General features: G+C 37.1%; 1 protein-coding gene across 4 annotated transcripts in view; it reads left to right on the top strand.

Moving 5' to 3' along the window:
• CDK14 (cyclin dependent kinase 14) overlaps positions 1–19647 on the top strand; it is a 311217-nt gene that overhangs the window by 81270 nt on the left and 210300 nt on the right. For all 4 annotated transcript variants that reach the window (XR_006181895.1, XM_042888949.1, XM_042888948.1 and 1 more), the window contains exons 4-5: positions 1573–1667; positions 14046–14125. Coding sequence is in view for 3 of the 4 variants with exons in the window: in XM_042888949.1 (XP_042744883.1) it covers positions 1573–1667; positions 14046–14125 (175 nt within the window). In the remaining variant the exon portion in view is untranslated. The remainder of the gene's footprint in view (positions 1–1572; positions 1668–14045; positions 14126–19647) is intronic.

Raw genomic sequence — 19647 nt, 5'->3', positions numbered from 1 at the left:
TGTTCACTGCAGTCTGCAATGGGAAAAATAATTTCCTATCACTTTATTATACAGGAGACGCTTAAATACCTCAACACTTTTCTTTTATTATTTTGTAATGTTACATTAGTCCATAATTAGACAATTATATGAGAAAGCTCCTTGAATGAATGTTTTAGTCACCTCTATTAGTGACATCTGTAATACAGCTGCAATTAAAAAAAATAAAACTTGAATTCCTAATCAAGCAGAGAATGCCTTTTTAAGCATTGATCTGGGAGCCAGCCATAATACACTCTTATCTGTAATGAAGTGTGGTCCCAGTAATGCTAGAGGAAAAAGATCAGAGAGTTCCCTTGTGACATATTTTCATCAGTTATTCATATTTAGGACTTGCGTAGCGAAATAGTAGATTGTTCTGTGTACTGAAGAGAGATGACAAGGCACAATTTTGCAAACATACATACATACATATATTTATCCTTATATAGTTCAATAGAAATCTGGGATCATAGTCCCAGAAAATGTGTATGTGTGCCAGAGTGCCAGAATTATGGCTTGGGAAATATTTAGAGCAGCTAAGGAAAGAGAATTTTTGTATTTCCTGGTTCATGGTTAATTAGGTGTAATGAAGACGTATGAGGCCCATGTCGTCCTACCTGGGATGCTTTTGCCTGCTTAAATGGGAGCACTTTTTAGGCTCAGATGATTTAAAACTTTCAACCAAGGCTGTAAAATAATTTAGGCACAGCTGTGTTCTGCACTACAGTGATTGTCTCCTTCCAAAAAACTGAAACTTGAGTACTGCTTGTAAATTAGACAGAAGATCTCAAATGTGAATCTATATTATCTACAGCAGCTTGGAGTCTCCCAGCTGAATTCAGCACTCCACATGCTCAATTTTCTTGGCTGCTTTCTGTTGTAGGGTTTTGACCAGAGTGCTATGGAGACAGTCCCTGAATCTGATGTGAGCATCAGTGCTGATCCCCCCTGAATTTGTGCCCTTTGGTTGGTTGAAATACAGGACATATGACCGCTGCAGGCTAAAATACCTGTCAGTGATGATGGTAGTTGCAAAACAGTTTTTTGCTGTGTACCTCTGGTCCAAGGAGACAAAAATCACTTCTTCTCCAGAAAATGGAATATGTGGATGCTTGGAGAAACAGGGTATACTTCAAAAGACTCAGATGTTTTCCAGGGACTTCATCATATGCTGTGCAAGATAACAAAGATAATCTGATTTAGTTGCAAGTGAGCCTTTTCACTGTATGAGGTGATGTATGTGAAAAAAGAAACTGAAGTGTCCCTTTGATTAAGAACAAAATCCTTTTGATAGTTCTGGAGATGTAAATATATGGTTAATATGGGCAACTACCATCTGGAGAGTTTATTGATGTCATGATGTTTGCTGGAGTATCCTGTTTTGTCATTTTATTAGTTCTGCTATTAACTTTTTTATTGCTGGGTGCTAAAAACGTGCGGGTGTGTGAGGTTTCATTAAAGCATTTGATCTTTAAAGGCTGAATCAAAGCAGTTAAAGTTTTTGTTGCAGTAGATGCTGACAGGTCTTTTCTTTTTTTTGCTCCTGTTTAGCCTACAAGTCCCAAGTTTGGAAAAGCAGACTCATATGAAAAACTGGAAAAACTAGGGGAAGGGTCCTATGCTACAGTATACAAAGGGAAAAGCAAGTAAGTCATGGTTTCTTTGTTCCATTATTATTATTATTATTATTATTATTATATTGAAATGAAGTGTCTATTATTATTATTATTATTATATTTGACACTTCATTTCAATAAATAAGCAGAAAGTAGTAACTGGTGTTGCTGCAATTGTTAGAGAACCCCATGAATGAATGTAGATGGCTACTGATTTCTTGTGTTCTCTACTGAAAGCAATAGCAGAGGTAACAGCAGAAAGCAGAGGTAACATTACTTCGTGTCAAAACAAGATGAGATTCCATGTAGTTAATCTGATGTTTTCTTTATACTTTATTGTTGCACTACTTTCTCAATATACATACCAAGTGAAAAGTATGATATTTAATTTCCATAGATAAAAGCACAATATCCTACCAAGTAGTTTTTTCCGATGTCCTGAGAGCAATATTGACTATATTTAATACGTGAATCCGTTAATCTTTTGTTTGTCTTTCTAAAAAGCATGAATAAAATACCAAGAGCTGTTACAAATAATCTGTGTTCCAAATTGTAAATGTAAAAGGAGTATTTACACTCCTGCCCTGCTGATGCATGTGTTGTATTTCAGTGACAGCTTTCTTCAAGAAAATGCAGTTGTTTTGCATTGTGAAGGGTTCAGTTACATGTCACTATAAATTCCAGGTGTAATACATAAGTAATCTTTTTATTGAGGTCTACATAGCTGGCAGAGAATGTATAGATTTCAGCTTGTGCCTTATCACTAAAATCCTTTTGCAAAATCACAGCATGTATCTGGTGATAGTTACCTGATATGCTTTGCCTTTCAATAAGATTGAACTGAGGAAATGGGGTTACTGGATGTCTTGTCAATCATTGGAATTGACCAAAAGTTAAAAGCAAAGCAAAGCACATCCCTGAAGCAATTTCATTCAGTGGTGATTTGTGAGTGTGTTATAAAACATATATTGGTTGGAAATACTTCATTTGTTTTAATGGAGCTGACTGCAGATCTGTGAGAAATACTTCAATGGTTTTAATGGTAGCTGAATAATAAATTGATATTACTGGGTGTTCTGCATTCCCCACTTTGAATAGCAAGCTCTAAACAAGTGGTGTGAATTATAATAATTATACATAACTTTATTCTGCTGCTTTGTAACATCTTTTGCTAAGGCTTTATAATTTGTTTTGAAAAATTGTGTAACTAGAGTTTGGATAAGAATGGGTTTGCAGTAAATATCTTGGTCTCTTCCTAATCCTGAGGCAATATTCCTTTACTTGCTGCCTTAGTTTTTTCTCTAAGAACTGAACAGTTCCCATATTACACAGCACCTCCAATCCAGGCCTTCTGTTTCCAGAAGGAACAGTTGAATTACTTCATAACAGCAGCAGGCAATTCCTTAAGAATAGGGGAAACACTATAGGGCCTATCTGCTCTTTCAAAAAGAGATGTGAACTGAAGCTCTGTTACCACTTTGGTCCCCATGAGAAGTTGAGGAATCAGCAAATGGGAAGGGGCACAAGATCAGGACAGCTCTGGCTCCTTCTGTCCTATTAGAGTCTTATAGTGCTATTTTCTGGCCGATTGGCTCTGACTCCTTAAAGCATTGCCTGTAATGATACAGGAGTTTTTTCCTATCACCTGGTATAAGGTAAGGCTATGATACGCATCACTGTGTTCCCTGGCTGTCTGTTCAGTGGAAAGGAAAATAGGCAAAACAAGTCAAAAGAGGCCTCTTTTTGTTTTGGCATGTGGCTGATTTTGACTACTGAAGAATTAAACCCTGCAGCACACAGACACAGAGCTTATATGGAGAGGCGGGTAGTATGTGCACGGAAAGTGTATTTTCATTGAAATGTTTAAGAATCCCTGATTTTCAACCAACTCAAATGCTTGACTTCGTCATTTTGCCAAAATATTTTGGGTATGTGTACTTAACTGTAGTTTAAACTGTAGAATTTAAGATAAGGTAGAACTGCTTAGAATGATGTATTCAAAATTCTTGTGCTTAGTATTTATCACCAGACACATGCATCAAGTTGTGGGTTTTCCTTTGTTTTCTGTTGTCTTAAAAATAAATTTCATGAGGTACATAGACATCAAGGTAATAGAAATGAAGGGAAAGTTTATTAGCTGTATAAGACATCTACAAACCGAAGGACAATATCGTATTGAGAATTTAATGTATATTTTCTTCTTAAATTTTGTCACCACATAAAGTGCTGCGTGTAGAGCCTATCTTACTAACATTTGGAAAGCTGTGGATAGATATCAAAGTTTGCTTTATAGTAACATCTAGCAAGTATTTTGAGAACAAATTGGCCAAAATACATCTGGAAGAGTGCAAACAGTTCATGTTTTTATCAGTCTTATTACGTATTTACTTGTCTCTGGTGTCGACGCTATTTTTCGTCTAACTACTTGGACAGTTTTGATCATCTTAATATTTGTTAATAGCGATGTGATTCATTTCACTTCTTGTGTATGAATCCCATTTTCCATTGTGAGCTCTTTCATGTTCTTATTACCAGCTTAATAAAGTGTACTATGCTATAAATTTGAGTTTTCCAAATCCGCTTTCTATTTTTGTTTATATTTGACTTGAAAATGTTTCATAATGATCCACGATCAGAGTAAATTTGTGTTTTATAGGTTAGTCAATATAGTTGCATAGAAATGTGTGCAACTCGTAATTCAAATTTATTCCATTAAATGAAAAGATTTTTCAATTTATGGCCTTCTAGGATCTCTGGAATAAAAACCTCTGTTTACATTACAATGAACTGAGGCAGGAGAGAAAGAAAATCTGTTTCATTTCAAAATCAATTTTTTACCCATTATAAAAACGACTGCTAGATTTCTCATCTACATATCATGTTTCTGTATTTGATACACTCATGCAAATCACTGAGAATGTCTCCCAGAACCGGCTTGTGTTACTGCTGATCATTGGTACTCTGCATGAGGTAGTTCTTGATGGTTTGCATTACCAAAGTTCAAGTGCAGTCATCAGCTGCCTGAAAAAAGGACAGCATATTGTCCTATTACTATAAATATACTATTGCGTACTAAGTTCCAGAACTTTGGTTTCAGATTCTACCAAGGGATTTTAAATTTTTCCAGAAAGATATTTGTATTTGTCATCATTCCTTTGCCTGCAGCACCTAATGAACAGGCAAAGGCGGAGCAGATAACCAGCATGATAATTATTTTGTAAAATAATTTTTGAATGCAATGATTCTTATGTTTCCAAACACATCCTTTGCTGAACACTCTTGACATGAAAATTGACACTGCTAGATAGTTTTGATACTTCTAAGACTTCAGCAACGTTTTTACTCATTTTTACTCATGGTACCCTTGGCTGCATTAGGAGGAGTGTTGCCTGCAGGCAAAGGGAGGTAGCTCGCCTCTTCTGTTCAACCCAAAATATTCCTTAACGGTCTATTGGTTCACTAGAAGAAGAAACATACAGAACTACTGGAGAGAGTCCAGAGAAGGGCCACAAAGATGTTAAAGTGTTTGGAGCACCTCTCTTATGAGAAAAGGCCTAGAGAGCTGAGATTGGTTACCATGGGGAAGATGAGGCTCAAGGAGATCTCATTAATGTCTATAAATGCCTGAAAGGAGTATGCAGTGAAGATGGAGATAGGCTCTGTTCAGTGCTCAGTGCCAAGACAAGAGGCAATGGGCACAAATTGGAACACAGGAGATTCCCCCTAAACATCAGGAAGAACTTCTGGACTGTGCAGTGCCACAGTGGCACCCAGAGTGGGATCTCTTCCTCAGACAAATTCAGAAGCCACCTCGGTGTGAGCCTGAGCACCTTGCTCAGGGTGTCCTGTTGGAGCAGGGGCTGGGCCACATGGCCTCAGAGATATCTTCCAACTTCAGCCATGCTGTGATTCGGACACTGTAATAATGTTATCATTTAGAAGTTAAGGATTTCTGAAATTTGAATATTGTAGTAAATTTGAATCCATGATCCATTGGGAATGCAGAGTCCATACCAAGCCCTCCTTGGATCTGTTCAACTCAACAGAAATTTCGAGAAATGCCATAAAGCAGAAAGTCATTTTAAAAGTAGTCTTCTTTTGTAGAGTTGTTTGGTAAAATCTTGAGAATTATGTTTCTTTTATTTTTTTTTTTCTTCTAAATATCTGCCTGTGATTTCTTTTAATGAGGAATCCTTCAGCCTTTTAGATTATACCCCACTGATCATAATGACAGAATAAAAATCCCACGCTTCTAATTTACTGCTTGAAAAGATGAATAGACAAATAGCTGCCTACGAAGACGTAGAATCAACCATTCCTTTTTTGAAGGAATGTGTGCAGTAACTTGCCTTCATGAGAAGCCATTTGGAAATGGGGCAGGATCGGAAGTACCAAGCCCTTGTCTCCCTATTAAACATGATTTTTCTGTCTATGTGAGAGCCTGTGATAGCATCCCAGGAATGTGAAATGAAGCAGGCTAATTCCTCTTAACGGATGATGGATTTTTCTTTTTGTAGTCAGATAAAGGTGGTTCCCTGGAGTGTGGGGAAGCAGCAGAATGAACAGAACTGAGTGACTGAGGAAACTGAAGCACTGCTCTCTCAGACTGGGCTTTTCTGTTTATTGCAGAAATAGCCATGCAAACATTTGTTTCTTCACTGACAGTGGTTGCATCAATGGGCAAATCTATTTGAATTCACATGTTGAACTTCAGACACACATAATAAAGCTTATTTTTGACATATTCATTTTCCACTTTCTCCCAGGTTAATTTATTACTTTACTTGGTTGCGTAAAACCCCAAAAGGATTCTTACTGTCTGTATTGAAATTCAGATCACCTTGCTGCTTGTATTTCTAGTAAAATTCTGGAGAAATAGACCTAGTATTTTGCTAGTTACACTCTAAAAAATGTTGCAAGTTAAACTGGATTTGTATTTTTTACTAATGCTGTGAACATGTCATCTCTTGTAATAACTTTGAATTAAAGTAAATTTAATCCTACTGAAGTTGGTTTGAGAGGCAAGTGATGGACAGTCTTTCACTCACAATCTCTTTTTTTTTTTTTTTTAGGATTGTTTTCCATGGTTTCAAGTTATTGTTGAGACAGATTAACAGAAATTAATATAATATGAGTATTGTGGCTTAACTCTTCATCTCCATGTACTTTTAGGGGCAGCTTTACAAATACAGTAATATTTTCTAAGTAGTTTGCAGGAAATAAATTAGAGAAATAGGTTCCTTTGGAATTACTGTATCATTTCTGTTTGCAGTAGAACTGAAGAAATGCTGTCTGTCTTTATGGACACACACATCTTTTTGCTAGACCTTGTGCTTCTTCCCTCTTGAGCATTGCTATAACTGTACCTGAATTTAAACCAATGGAACCTTGCTTGATCTGTGCCAAATAAATGTTGACGTGAGCCCTGAGAGTCTAGTGATGAAGCCAGGGACAGCAGGAAGGAGATGCACTTTAATGGGAACCCCTTGCAGAGCAGTGTGAAGGCATCCTGTACTTACCCTGGGAACTCCGCTTACTGCCCCTAAGGAAAAGCCCTGTGCTTTTGGCAATATTATGTGCTGGCATGGTTTCCATCCTCTTCTCCCACAGTGTTTAATTGCCCTTTAAGCTATAGGCAAAGAATTAAAGCAGATTACTTCAGTTAAAGTGATGTGATCTGTGACTGCTTCTTGCACAGCATGGAGCTGTGTTCTGAGAAGCAAGCCAATGGTATATCTGCCAGTTTCCCTGCTGTGATCTCGACCTATTTCTTGCTTCTCCATATGATTTTTAGCGTACAAGTTTTCACTGAGCTGTGCACAAAGTACTGCAATAATATGCAGAACTCGTACCAGAGAGATCGATTTATACAATTTTGCCTAAAATCTTCCACAAAATTGCATAGTTTCACACAGTGTATCCCACGTAAAATGCTTGCCCTAAATTCAGTTGTTTTCCCTTACTCTTCTAACTTTTAACACGAGAAATGTTCTGGTGGGGTGCAGAGTGGTGTCCTGTCCCAGCTGGTGCTGTCACCCAAAGCCCGCAGAGGCTGTGGGATGTTCTTCTGGTGAGGTGCTGCTGCAATTTTTGTTTGAAATTGGATTGAAACCAGGGTGATTCCAGAGTGTATCAAAAGATGAAAGGCTTTTTTTTTTTCTTTTTTTTCTATGCAGAGCATTTTACATTCATATCCTTCAAAGGCAGTACTTTTTTTCCATTCACACAAAAATCAATAAGAAATTAGAGGTATAAAACACAGATCTTATAGCGAAATATTGCTCAGAAAGGCAGTGCCCATGCCCTGCACCAGCTGTGATTCCTATGCAATATTATTCTTGTGGCAACAGGGAATAGTAGAATGATCAGTGGAAACCACCTGTGTTTGTCGATGGCATGAAGTATTGTAGAATGCTTTATGAAAAATGGCTGACTGAAGTATTTCATATAAATGTTTGTGGATGGCTGCTCACAAGAAAAAAAAAAATCACCTAGGGATTTTCATTTTTATGTTTTGATGTACATCCTTTACAGAGAATGCCTGTCAGGGCTAATTGCTATTCCCACTTTATTTTTCTTTTAAACTGCAGTATTTAATTTATTTCTCTTGAAACCTCCACGACTCTTCTATTGCCTTTCCTTTTGTTTTATGTACAATCTACTGCAAGTGCTGTAGGCTTCAGATAGCCCGAAGAACTTGACGTTATTTTGTTTGTCACACTTCTGCTCTTTAGCCATTCCCTTAGCTTTAATCCATGCCAGCATGAAGTATTATATTCAGATGCTCCCTGGTACGCTTTATGTGCAGCAGACCAGTTCACAGATAAATCTTTTGGCCAATTTCTTTAGATGGAATATTTCAGAATTGTTATGGTTTCTGTTGCCTTAGTGACTTACACTTTCTGAACTGTTTCTTTTCTTGCAAACTGTTCAAAATCAGTGTTCACCTTCAAATGAGACTGCTTTTATCCGAGGGGTACCAGATGGCTGGAAAAGGAATATATATTCATGAATTATGAAAATACACTTCATAGTTACTTTATAGAGCAGCCTGATTTGTTTTCTTTTGTTTATTTTTCCTTTTTCTCCTTCAGTTTCTATTTTTAGCTGATATGTTTTGAATATTTTGTAGGCTGCTCTTCACTATAAATTTGAAAGTCAACATGTCATAAAGCATGTAAGTAGATGGTTTATAAACATTGCTAGTATTATTAATCTTTCATAAAAAGTATAACTAGAAGTTGGACTTGATGCAAGACTAATAACAACTTGATGCTGAACTAAAATGCCAAATGGTGGAAAAAATATGAACATGGTCTAAGTACCAAAGGAGGTTATTAAATAATTTTTCTTTCAGAAAGCATTTTAAAATCATGCAGGCTTGAAGATTTTAACTGGAAGATGAATTGTTGACTATATTAAAACACTTAATGAGTGAATTTGTGTTTAAAAGAAACACTGTGAGGCTGTTTTCTGTATTTGCATATATTGAAGACTGCATTATGCTCTGTATGCTGTGCTTCAACCTTCAAAGTAGTTTGCAAAGGTGACAAAGTATCATCTCTGGAGACAGCTGTGGGAACGAGGGAAGAAAATTCATTGTATTTCCCAGGACTGCAGAGAAGAATCTGGCAGAAAAATCAGAACAGAACATAATTATATTGAATACAACTGCTAGGAATGACGCTGTTATGTATATGTACGATTGGGATCATAGAGCCATAGAATGGCTTGGGTAGGAAGGGACCTGAAAGTCCATTCAGTCCCACCCTGCCATGGCCAGGGCCGCCCCCCAGCAGCTCAGGCTGCCCAGGGCCCATCCAACCCTGAGTGCTGTCAGGGATAGGGCACCCACTGCTCTCTGGGCAGCAGTGCCAGTGCCTCACCCGCTCTGAGTGAAGGAAGGTAGAGAAAACAAGTGAGGTGAGCAGCTGCCTTAAGGTGAATATGTAGGTTGGGAGCTAGAGGGACCTGGGGTAAATACTGTGCTGCTGCTCTCTGGTTCCCACTCAAGTGAGGGCTGCAGTGTTTCTTCTATGAGGTTAATTTGAGTCTTGTGAAGAGCTAGATCTGCAGCTTCCAGTGACACTACTTGTTAATAATTTAAATGTGTCACGTCTCTTGGAACTCTTTGATTATTTTTTTTAAAAACGCCCTAATAAGCATTAGCAATGTGAAATGCCTTTAAACCACCAGTTCCTTTTAAAGTAAAGTTTTTCTTTTAGGATGGAGGTTAAAAGATGGTAGAACTCAGAGAAAGTGATGAGCCATGTTATTTCCTCTCTTATTACACAGTAGGGCTCTAGAAGGACTATAAATGCTTTTTGTGAATTCCAAGTATAAGTCCTTCATATTTAGAGAAATATAATCTATGTTTACTGTATTTTGTGGTAGTGGTTAAAAGAATCATGAAAAATTAGGAATTAGTTACTCTTTTGTGAAGTAATCTGAGGTGAGTAAATGCAGAGGGACTTGGCTTCTGACAGGTTTCTGTCATAGGAAACTTCTGGCAGAGGTTTCATTAGGCCACCATGGCCTGGTTTGGGTTTTAGATGTGTTTTTGATATTACATTTCTTCTTAAAAGTCAATTTCTTGAAGTAAGTATCCAAATCATGATTATCACAGCAATGCTGATGAATGATTTTACTTTGCTGGAGTGTTCCTAGGCTTAGCATATGCTAGAGTTGTGAGCTAAGCCTCACCTCCAGTCAGCAGTACAACCCTCTAATAGATAAGCAGATTGAAACCAGGGCAGCAGATTTTATGTTATTTGAATCTTGAATATGTGATGCTTAGAACTATATGTAACTAATCTAACTATATGTAACTATCTAAACGTAACTGAAGAACTTGTGAAAATAATGCTATGGTATTCTTTTGTTCTCTTTGCAACATTATCAGCACCCCCAGTGTTACCTCCAGTAAAGGCCATTAAGTCATTAGTTTGCTCGTATTCTTTATATTGAAAACACTACTATATGTTCTTAATGATGCATTAAAGCACTGAATCATTTATAATCTTCTATACTTTTTCAAAAATAGTCATTTATATCAATGTATTTAGTTTGGCAACACCAATATGAGCTGATTTATGAAAAGCTGAAAGACAGATTAAAACATCTGGCTCTTTTTTCTTTTTTAATATAATATACAAATTTTTACCATTTGCCAAATAAAAGTATTTGGACTCTTTTTTCTTTTGCCCGCAGTGCATATAAAATCTGAAATGTATTAGAAGTTATTATCTAACTTTAAAATGCTGAGTTTTCATGAATTGGAAAACTAAGCGGCAGCTGCTGGTGATTTGCCTAAAATTACAAAGTAAAATCTCTGTGTAGTCATTAGAGAGGCTTCAGTAATTTTATCCTTTTCCTGAAGATTTTGGATAAGAGAAAGAGCTCTTAGTTTAGGAAAGTGGAAAGCTTGCATATTAGAAAATAGGAATTTTTTAATCATTATTATTCTTAGTAGAAATTAATGGGACAGTTAAGAGAATGAAAAATCCTCGACCATATGAAGTGTATTGTGAGATGCTGTGAAACTTTCCTTTGGGCAACAAACAAGGAAGGTGGCTTAATGAATCCTAGGTGTTGAAAGGCACAGAGCATTGGCTTCAACCTTCTAAAATGCTCTCTGCCCGTCAGTTTTCCTAGTTGTATATAAAAGTAATAAAAACAGCGAGCATACTTTGTGAGTTGTGTAAGACAAATGTGAAATAATGTCTGGGGGGGACTTCTGCTAACCTGATCACTGCTTAAGTCTCCAAAGCCAATGCTGGTGGGTTACAGGGTAGGTTTCTCCATGTCTGGTTGTTAGTTTTTTTTTTTCTTTTCGCAATGTTTCTAAAGAAATTGCCACATTATCCTGGCGAGTCACCACAACATTTAATGGTGCAACTGACTTGAACTCATGGTGAGCTGCTTCTCAAAGGGGTGGTCCCACTTCTTCTCGTACCTTTTCTAGTGTTGTGGTTGGTTTATTTTTCTTTTCAAAATATGAAATATGCTTTCATCTTTTTTTCAGAAAATATGATTTAAATTTTTGGAAGGGCCAGTCTCCAATCTTTTCCTATTTAAGCTCAGTAAGTGTTTTGCTGTAGGGTCTGGCAAGAACGAGAGCTGATACAAGACAGCAGCAGGGATTTAGCAGGAGCAGAGCTGTACCCCGAGGTAGCTGTTAGCTCATCACTGCGGTATCGTCTAACTGCAGCCTGAGGTTGCATCAGTGGAAGAGCAGCTAAAGGATGCAGCTAAACATACTCACCTATCTCTTTTAATTGATGATACTTCATCAATTCTCATACCTCCAGATGTACACTTAAAAATTGTCCTGTTTATAGAAAAATGAGCTGAAGAAAAAAGTTCTAATGACTGAGGAGTAAATGAGACCAATGAGGCTGCTTTTGAGAAGTTATAGGTGGATATTTAGGATACAAGCAACAATAAAATGGAGTAAGCAATCCCAGAGAAATACTGTTTAAGATTAGCTCTGTAATTTTAGTAGTGTTAAGAGTTGCTGTGATGTCTGTCAAGATGATGATAGGTACCAATGACAAAGTGGCAGTAATAACTGAGTAGCACAGCCCACCTACTGTGTTTGAGAGCACTGTGTAATTGTGAATCCATCAAAGCAAGTCCATACTACTGCTGTTTGTGTTATTACTGTTAATGAGTCAGTGAAATGCAGAACTTTGGATTACAAAAAGCATAATCTGTATGTTAGGTGCTAATTTTTGGTCACTCTGGCAAGAGTCCAAATCCACATTCCTTAGTACCTTGGTGATCTGCTTTTTGCATGTCTTTTACATTGTATTCTTTGAGTAGAGCATTCATCCTGTTCTTGATCAGAAGAATGAGCTTTCTTATTCAAATTCCTCCTGCAGTGTTACTTCATTTACTGTAAAATAATCAAGTTATCCAGGTGTCTATCTTATATATATGTGGTGGGTGGGCTGCTGTATTGACAGAGGAACGGGAAACTACACATGGTATGAGCCACATGTCTGTGATCAGTCTTTCTACTTCTGCTTTTATTAAGATTTATTTTCCTGTCTGTGCATCCTGTACAGCATTTCTTGGGGCAAGATTTTGGTAATCATGAGGATAAATCCAGATAATGCAGTGGGGCTACGCTGCTGATTGTCTTTCAACAATGATTAGTGTCTTGGGTCTGGAGCTGGTGCTCGTCTCAAGTGAGAACAGTTGGAGGTGATGAGTAAGCCATCTTTTGATAACCAGGGTTTCTTAAGTTGCTCAGTGTCATTGAGAGATGCGCTGTGTAGGTGTAATGAAAATCTGGCAATAGTAAAAGTTAAGCAGAAGAAATAATACTGTGGCCTTACTGAAGCTACATGAGTGCATAAATTAAAAGCCTAAGGAAGAGAAATTCAGATTTGGTAGGTGTCTGTGTCATCTTGCTTAGAAAAATGCATACATCTTCTGGAGCCCAGTGCAATAGGGAAATGCATCTATGTCTACAGGAGTGTGAAATCTCCAAACCTTCCTTGGGCTTTGTGGCTATAAAGGTTAATTTTGCTTTTACAGGGAGAAAAGGAAATAGTAATTTTTATTTGGCACATTTGGATAACCTACCCTTACCATTTCTTCTCATACCACAGGAGTCTGTTAAAGGTTCAGAAGTATGAGCTTGTTCTTGAGGAATTGATATTAATCTTTAATTTTCATTCCGTTTTTGTGATATTTAATTTGCATGAAGGGAACCCACTGGATTTTTTTAAGGCTTAAATGGGGTTTTTGTGTAGTGAAATTTTGAGTTCTAGAAGTGAAACCAACCAAACAGATTGGAAAATAAAGTGGTTTCTGTTGGTGCCTTTGAGCACCAAATATTTTTAATGTTATAAAAGTGAATCATTAAATTAAAATTAGCCTGGGCCTTGTATTCAAGAAAGTACCTCAGGAACAATCCTGCCCTGAAGGGAAATGACCAGAATGACCTAAAAATATTTCCCATCTCAAACTTCTATGGCTTTTGGAGGGTAGTAATTATAGGTGTGATGCAGTAGAAAGAAAGCAATCAATACAAATATGGATTTTCTGCTCGTTGAAGGATTGATGGGAATTGTATGCCTTTTTGCTTGAACATTTTGATCAAATAACGGATAGAAGCATGTTTTTCAATGTGCTACTTCTTAACAAAGCTTTGGTTTAGTGCTGCAATAGAAAGGAAACAGGCTGACTCACAGAACACTGAGATCATTTCTTGGATTGCTTATGAGTGTGAAAATGTAAAGTTGACATTATGGAAGCTACGAAGCGTTTCTTACATTGCTATAAATGAATCACTGGTATTGACAAGAAGAAATTGAATAAGTACATGATGGGAAATAAGTTCTCTTATGAGAAATACTATTTCTGCTTTAATCTTTTTAAAATTTCTTTCCCTTTTAGGGTTAATGGAAAGCTGGTGGCCCTGAAGGTGATAAGGTTACAAGAAGAAGAAGGAACCCCATTTACAGCTATTAGGGAAGGTATGCGTGGGAATGATTATACGTGTTGGGTTTTTTTGTTTGTTTGTTTTTTGTAATTTTGTTGCACTTCTTATTGCAGTGCAGTGCTATAGTGAATAGCCTGGGAATTCAAATATGATTGTGTTCTTTGTGGGAAGAAACTTCGCTGCTTCAAAAACAAAGCCTGTAGTGTGGGAGCTCTTGTTAAATAATGCAGTTCTGCCTCTGCTATGGCTTGCATTAGATTTACTATACCAATGAGTACTTAACAGCACAGCAGTGTTTAAGGTGGGTGTGAGAAATCTCTCTGGAACATGAAGAAGCCATATAAATGGTGTTTCTTGTCTAGAGGGCAGCAGGTTAAAATGAAGGTGGATGTAATTTCTCATGTACATGCAGCATGAAAAGAAGAAAGCACTTATTAGTAAAGGCAATCAGAAGATCAGGTCACAAAAAGTAAAAGTATCATAAAAGCTGTGTGTGGTTCAGGATAGCTTTTGTTTGTTTTCCCTTCCCTGTGGGCTCCGACCTTTGGGGCTTGGGAATAACTCCTCTCCTGCTCACTCTGAGAGGTCTGTCATGCTTTCTGCTCTGCTCCCTTCATTCTTCTTGTCAGCCTCATGCTCCTAGCTGACAGCTGTGTGATTTGAGCTGGGCATTCTTCAGCTCCTCTGGAAAAATTGTTGAGCCTCCTCTGTTGGATGGCACAAAATATGAGCTTTGGTAGAGAAATAACAAACAAATTACCATCACACTGCTGACTCAAACTCATGAAATTAGTCTAGAGCTGGAGAGATGGAGACTTGCAACTTTTGAGGTGTCATTTAAAATTGTGTTGACTATCAGCATCATTCCAGCAGCATACCAGTATGAAAGACTTTGGAAAGAAATGTACTACAACATCTGAAAGAGACATATCTACGACTACGATAGCTCTGGCTCATGTTACCATACATGCACATTATTATTTTTTTTAAATTAGGACAGCACTACTACACAGATAACTGAAATTAGAATTTGGACTCATCTTCAGTGTTATTTGCCCTTTTCTAATTGTCCCAGACTAAATTAAGGGACAAGGCCCCTTAGTCAGCCAACACAGCTCAAGAAAAATCTGCTCAACAGTCTCTCATTGTTACTTTTTTTTTTTTCAGTCTTACACTAATCACTTACACTAATCAATACACTATAAGAGCTTATACTACCATTTCCTTTTAATTTCCCAGCTATGTTGGTGAGCATGCTCAAGGTGGATTAGATGCTGCTAAGGGGATAGCAATAGCTTCCTTCAGTTCTAACAAGCCCACAGCTGTAGCATTGCTGTCAAATAATCCAAGACTGGCACACCACTGTGGAAATTACCTTCCTAAAGCTACACTTGTAATGTACTGCTCCTTACCTTTCTAACCCTAACATTTTTGGGGTGACAAAATCAAAACAAAGAAAACAAAAGCAAGAGTTTATCCAGGAATCGATTTTTCCCCTTTCCATCTTATGTCTGGGTTGTCTGCCTTCTACACAATACTGGTTGGACTTTATTTCTTCTAATAGTTTCCACAAATGTGAATGAAGTTCAGCTACCCAGGAAACAAGGTCACTTCTATGCATGCAAAGAAAATCAAACAACAAATCCACTCTTAACCTGATTTTGACCTAGCCTATCCAAAAGTCTACAAAAGTAAAAAAAAAAAAATAAACAAAAACACTTTCATTAGCCTAGTAATCTTTGGCTCTAGTCCCAGCCTAGATTAGTGTTTAGAAATACAAGACATGAGTATAGCCCTATCAAAATCAGTGGCACATCACATGCTTAAGAAAATATACATGAATTAATAACCTTAAGAGCTTTGTTAGACAAGAGCTTTGTTTTATTAATACTAAGTATAAGAATTTTAACGAACCATAACCACAGTGCTCTAGGAAGAGCTAAAATAAAATCTCCTTCAATGATAGCATGAACATTTTTTTCATGCAATGAGATTCTATAATTAAAAAAAAAATTCAAGTGTAAAATCTCTACTGTTGCTCCCAAGAATATTTATTTATACTGAGCTCATACAACAAACTATCTACAAAAGAAAAAAAACCCACATTATTCTGTTTTTTACAGTTATAACATTTCATCTTTCATCCAGACCAAGCTCTCATTAAAAAGCCTTTAAAGTGTCACTAAGCAGGCATAAGAAGGCTTGTATGTACTACATTCTCTTATTAAATCAGTACTGTATCAAGTAAAAGACTGAAGAATAGTAAACATATTTGAAAGGCAGGCTCATACACCTTGAAGTCAGCATTTCAAACACTGAACGCTGTGCTCATAGCCCTCTGCACACCTCGTTATCATGGCACAGCTGCAGGAACAGGCAACTCCCAGAAAAAAAATGTAGATCAATATGAATAAGTGTGTCAGATCATTCAATAGTTATGATTTAAACAAAGCGTAGCACAAGGACTACAGAAATTCCTTTCTATATTGGCCACCCACGGTTTTCCCTCCTTTGTAGAAGAGCTGCCTTTAAAATGCAAAATGTAGCACAACCTTAAGGTGGGTTTTTTGAGCACAGGATATCAGCCTCAGTAACCTGAGATATTTGGCCAGTCTGGCCCCAGGCTGGCTCAGGGCACCTGCAGACAGAGCTGAATGCACGAGGGCAGAAGCAAGGGACAGTGAAACTGCAGGTCTGGGACTTTGGCTGTGATGCCTATGGAACCACACCCCTCACATCAGGGTCTACACTGTGGTGATTTAATGCTTATTCCCTAATTTTCTGTCAGTGTAAGGCAAATTTAGGCAGAAGTTTGTTTGTAAATTGAAACTACTGTATGCTGATTGTTTAAAGTGGTGTAGAATGTGTCTTTTTGTAAAACGGTGAGAGAAAATAGCATACCTGCATTGTGTTCCTACTGGAATGCTGTGTAATGTTAACTGGGGGAAGCTATAAACTGAAATCTTCAATAGTAGCCATGCTGAGGGAGTTTTGTAAATGTCTGTGCACAGGAAAGCATATTGTTACTCTTGTGACAGATACAGAATGAAGCTGAACGGAAACCAAAAGTAGGAGGAGAAAAGATTAAGAGGAATAATATGATGTAGAGCTTATATATGGATTATGTGACTGTGGAAATAAACACTAACTTATCTGAAACAAAATAAAAAAAAAAGAAAAAAAAAAAGAAAAGAAAAGAAAAGAAAAGAAGAAGAAATAGTGAACAATCAAACATCTAAAAAATACCAACTTACCAGAAGCAGGGTGAGAAAAATCATGATTTTTCAACCTGCCCAGGTGAGATTTACCTAGAGCTTCAGTGAAGTATTTCTGCTTTCACAGTAGCTGTGGTTTTCTGTCTTCTGCAAAATAATAAATTTCAAAGCTGAATGTAAGTAGGTAAACGGGGCTTGTTTGTCAGCACTGCTTGGCTCTTTCCCTGAATTTGTAGAACAAAATTCAGAGGTGGACTTTGCTAAGAATCTTTCAGTTTGCCCAAGTCAGTTGCATCCACTTAGGCTTTCATTTAGTGGGGTGCATTTTGCAGGATGTTGTGCTCTGAATTTAACCCAGTCAGTCTAGGACAATAGAATCTACTTCTGAAGAGCCTGAAACTAGAAAGAAAAAACAATGATTGTATGTATGTATGTGACTGAATTAACCTAACCAGAATGTGGTGCAGGTTTCCCTCCTGTTTGTACAACAGCAGATTATCATTCTATCCAAAATGTGCTGCGACTTTGATAGCTGAGACAGTATGGAGTCTGGCAATCATCTGCACACTATTTTCTCACATGAACTAAATTCAGTAGAATACAGATTAGCCAGTGATTGGTTCTCTGTGTTGTGTAGTTGTGTTTTATTCTTTCACTGCAACCCTCATTATTGGTTTTTTAGAGACGCCTCAGCAGCAGAGTCAGTGTGATTAAATCCACTTCAGCCAGCAGAAAAGTTCAATGACCTAAACTTTATCTCACATATTTCATTCCCTTAATTTCCTGTAATATCGTACTTTCATCTGGGCTAAATACTGAACTCCATGATAGGTTATAAATCTGAAAGCAACTTGACTTACTATTCCATAGTTATTGTCTTTGGTTTCAGAGTAATAATATTCCTTTTAGCCTGCAGGACAAAGATTCCACTTTTTAGGTACATATGTAGATAAGCACACCCTGGTTTTTACTACTATGACATTGCTTGTGCAGTTACTTGGGTAATAAAATGTTTTTCCTATCCTAATCATGAATACTGTTTTGTATTTGGTTTCCAACTTCCTCCTGTGGAAATATGGATGCTTCTTTATTCTTCTTAATGTGATTTACTATTATTATTAAAACTTTATTCTATTGTTTTATTATATAGGTATGTTTTATTTTTGATAGGCCTAAATCATATTTTGAAGCATCATCTAAACCAGGTACGCTTTGAAGGTAATTTGATGCTTTGCCATCTAAAGGTCACAATTAAGCAACTTTTAGTTTATTTCTCTTATTTATTATTATTTTTTTTACATCTTGCTAGTGAAGTGTACTTGTATTTTACATTCAAAAGTGTTGCTGTGAGAGAGTGTCTCCATGCCTTTGGTTTGACAGTTGTCCAGATAATAGTTTTTCATATGATCCAGTGGAAAAAAGCTGTTGCTTTTTCACACTGATGTGAAAAATAACGTGTAATTGCCTTGAGAACAGCCACGTGTCTTGTGTTAGACAAAGAACACAAGATTTGCTTAACAATTTTCTTAAAAAATTTAAATTAGAGAAAAGTTCACTGTGTATACTGAACTTGTAGGGGGAAGCTCAATGTATTTGATTGCGGGTATAGAACTAATGTGAAGAGAGGCTTAATTCCTGGTCACAAACCAACGTCAGAGTTTCAGGCCTCCTTCATCCTTACCTCCGTCTTCCTTTTTCTGGCTTCCCTTCCATGCTACACCTTCTTACCTCTTCCTTACACAATAAACCTGTCTGGGAATTGTGAAAAATTCCACCAGCAGGCACATTACAATTTTGAAATGGAAAACACGTAGTTTGAATTTTTTCTTTGGAAATAATATAAATGTACATTTTTGTATGCTGTTTGTGAAATCTTGCTTCCTCCCTGTACAATTATCATTCTTAACACAAGTCCAATAGACTCTCACACCTTAGAAAGGGCTTCGCAATAGCATCCTCCTAAATGAAAAAAGGAATACCTGAAGGGTGTTCAGTGAGGAAATCTGAGTCCCCCTTCATTGTCCCAGTCTGGACAGACTTCCCAAAGTTTGGAGCTTTTCTGAGGCTTCTCAATCTGAATTTGGTTGTGCGAAAGGGATAAGTCCTCTTAAAACTGATGCATAGTAACTGCCAAGTGAATATTACAAAATCAGCTGTTCATTGAGAGAGGCTTCTTGGCCAATGTGACTGTGAGATTTATTGCAAAAAATTCCTCATAAGAGCACAATAGAAAATACTGCTTTGTAGTAAAAATACTGCAAGTCATGTAAAACGTTTATGCTTTTATATATATCCAAAAGTAGTACATCTGTACTTGTACCCTCTAAGGAAGTGCCACAGA

Source organism: Lagopus leucura, unplaced genomic scaffold (assembly GCF_019238085.1).
Source record: "Lagopus leucura isolate 7727_CA_CO unplaced genomic scaffold, USGS_WTPT01 Super-Scaffold_100157, whole genome shotgun sequence".
Taxonomy (NCBI): domain Eukaryota; kingdom Metazoa; phylum Chordata; class Aves; order Galliformes; family Phasianidae; genus Lagopus; species Lagopus leucura.
The sequence above is the reverse complement of the archived record's forward strand: the minus strand, read 5'-3'. Positions and strand labels throughout refer to the sequence as shown.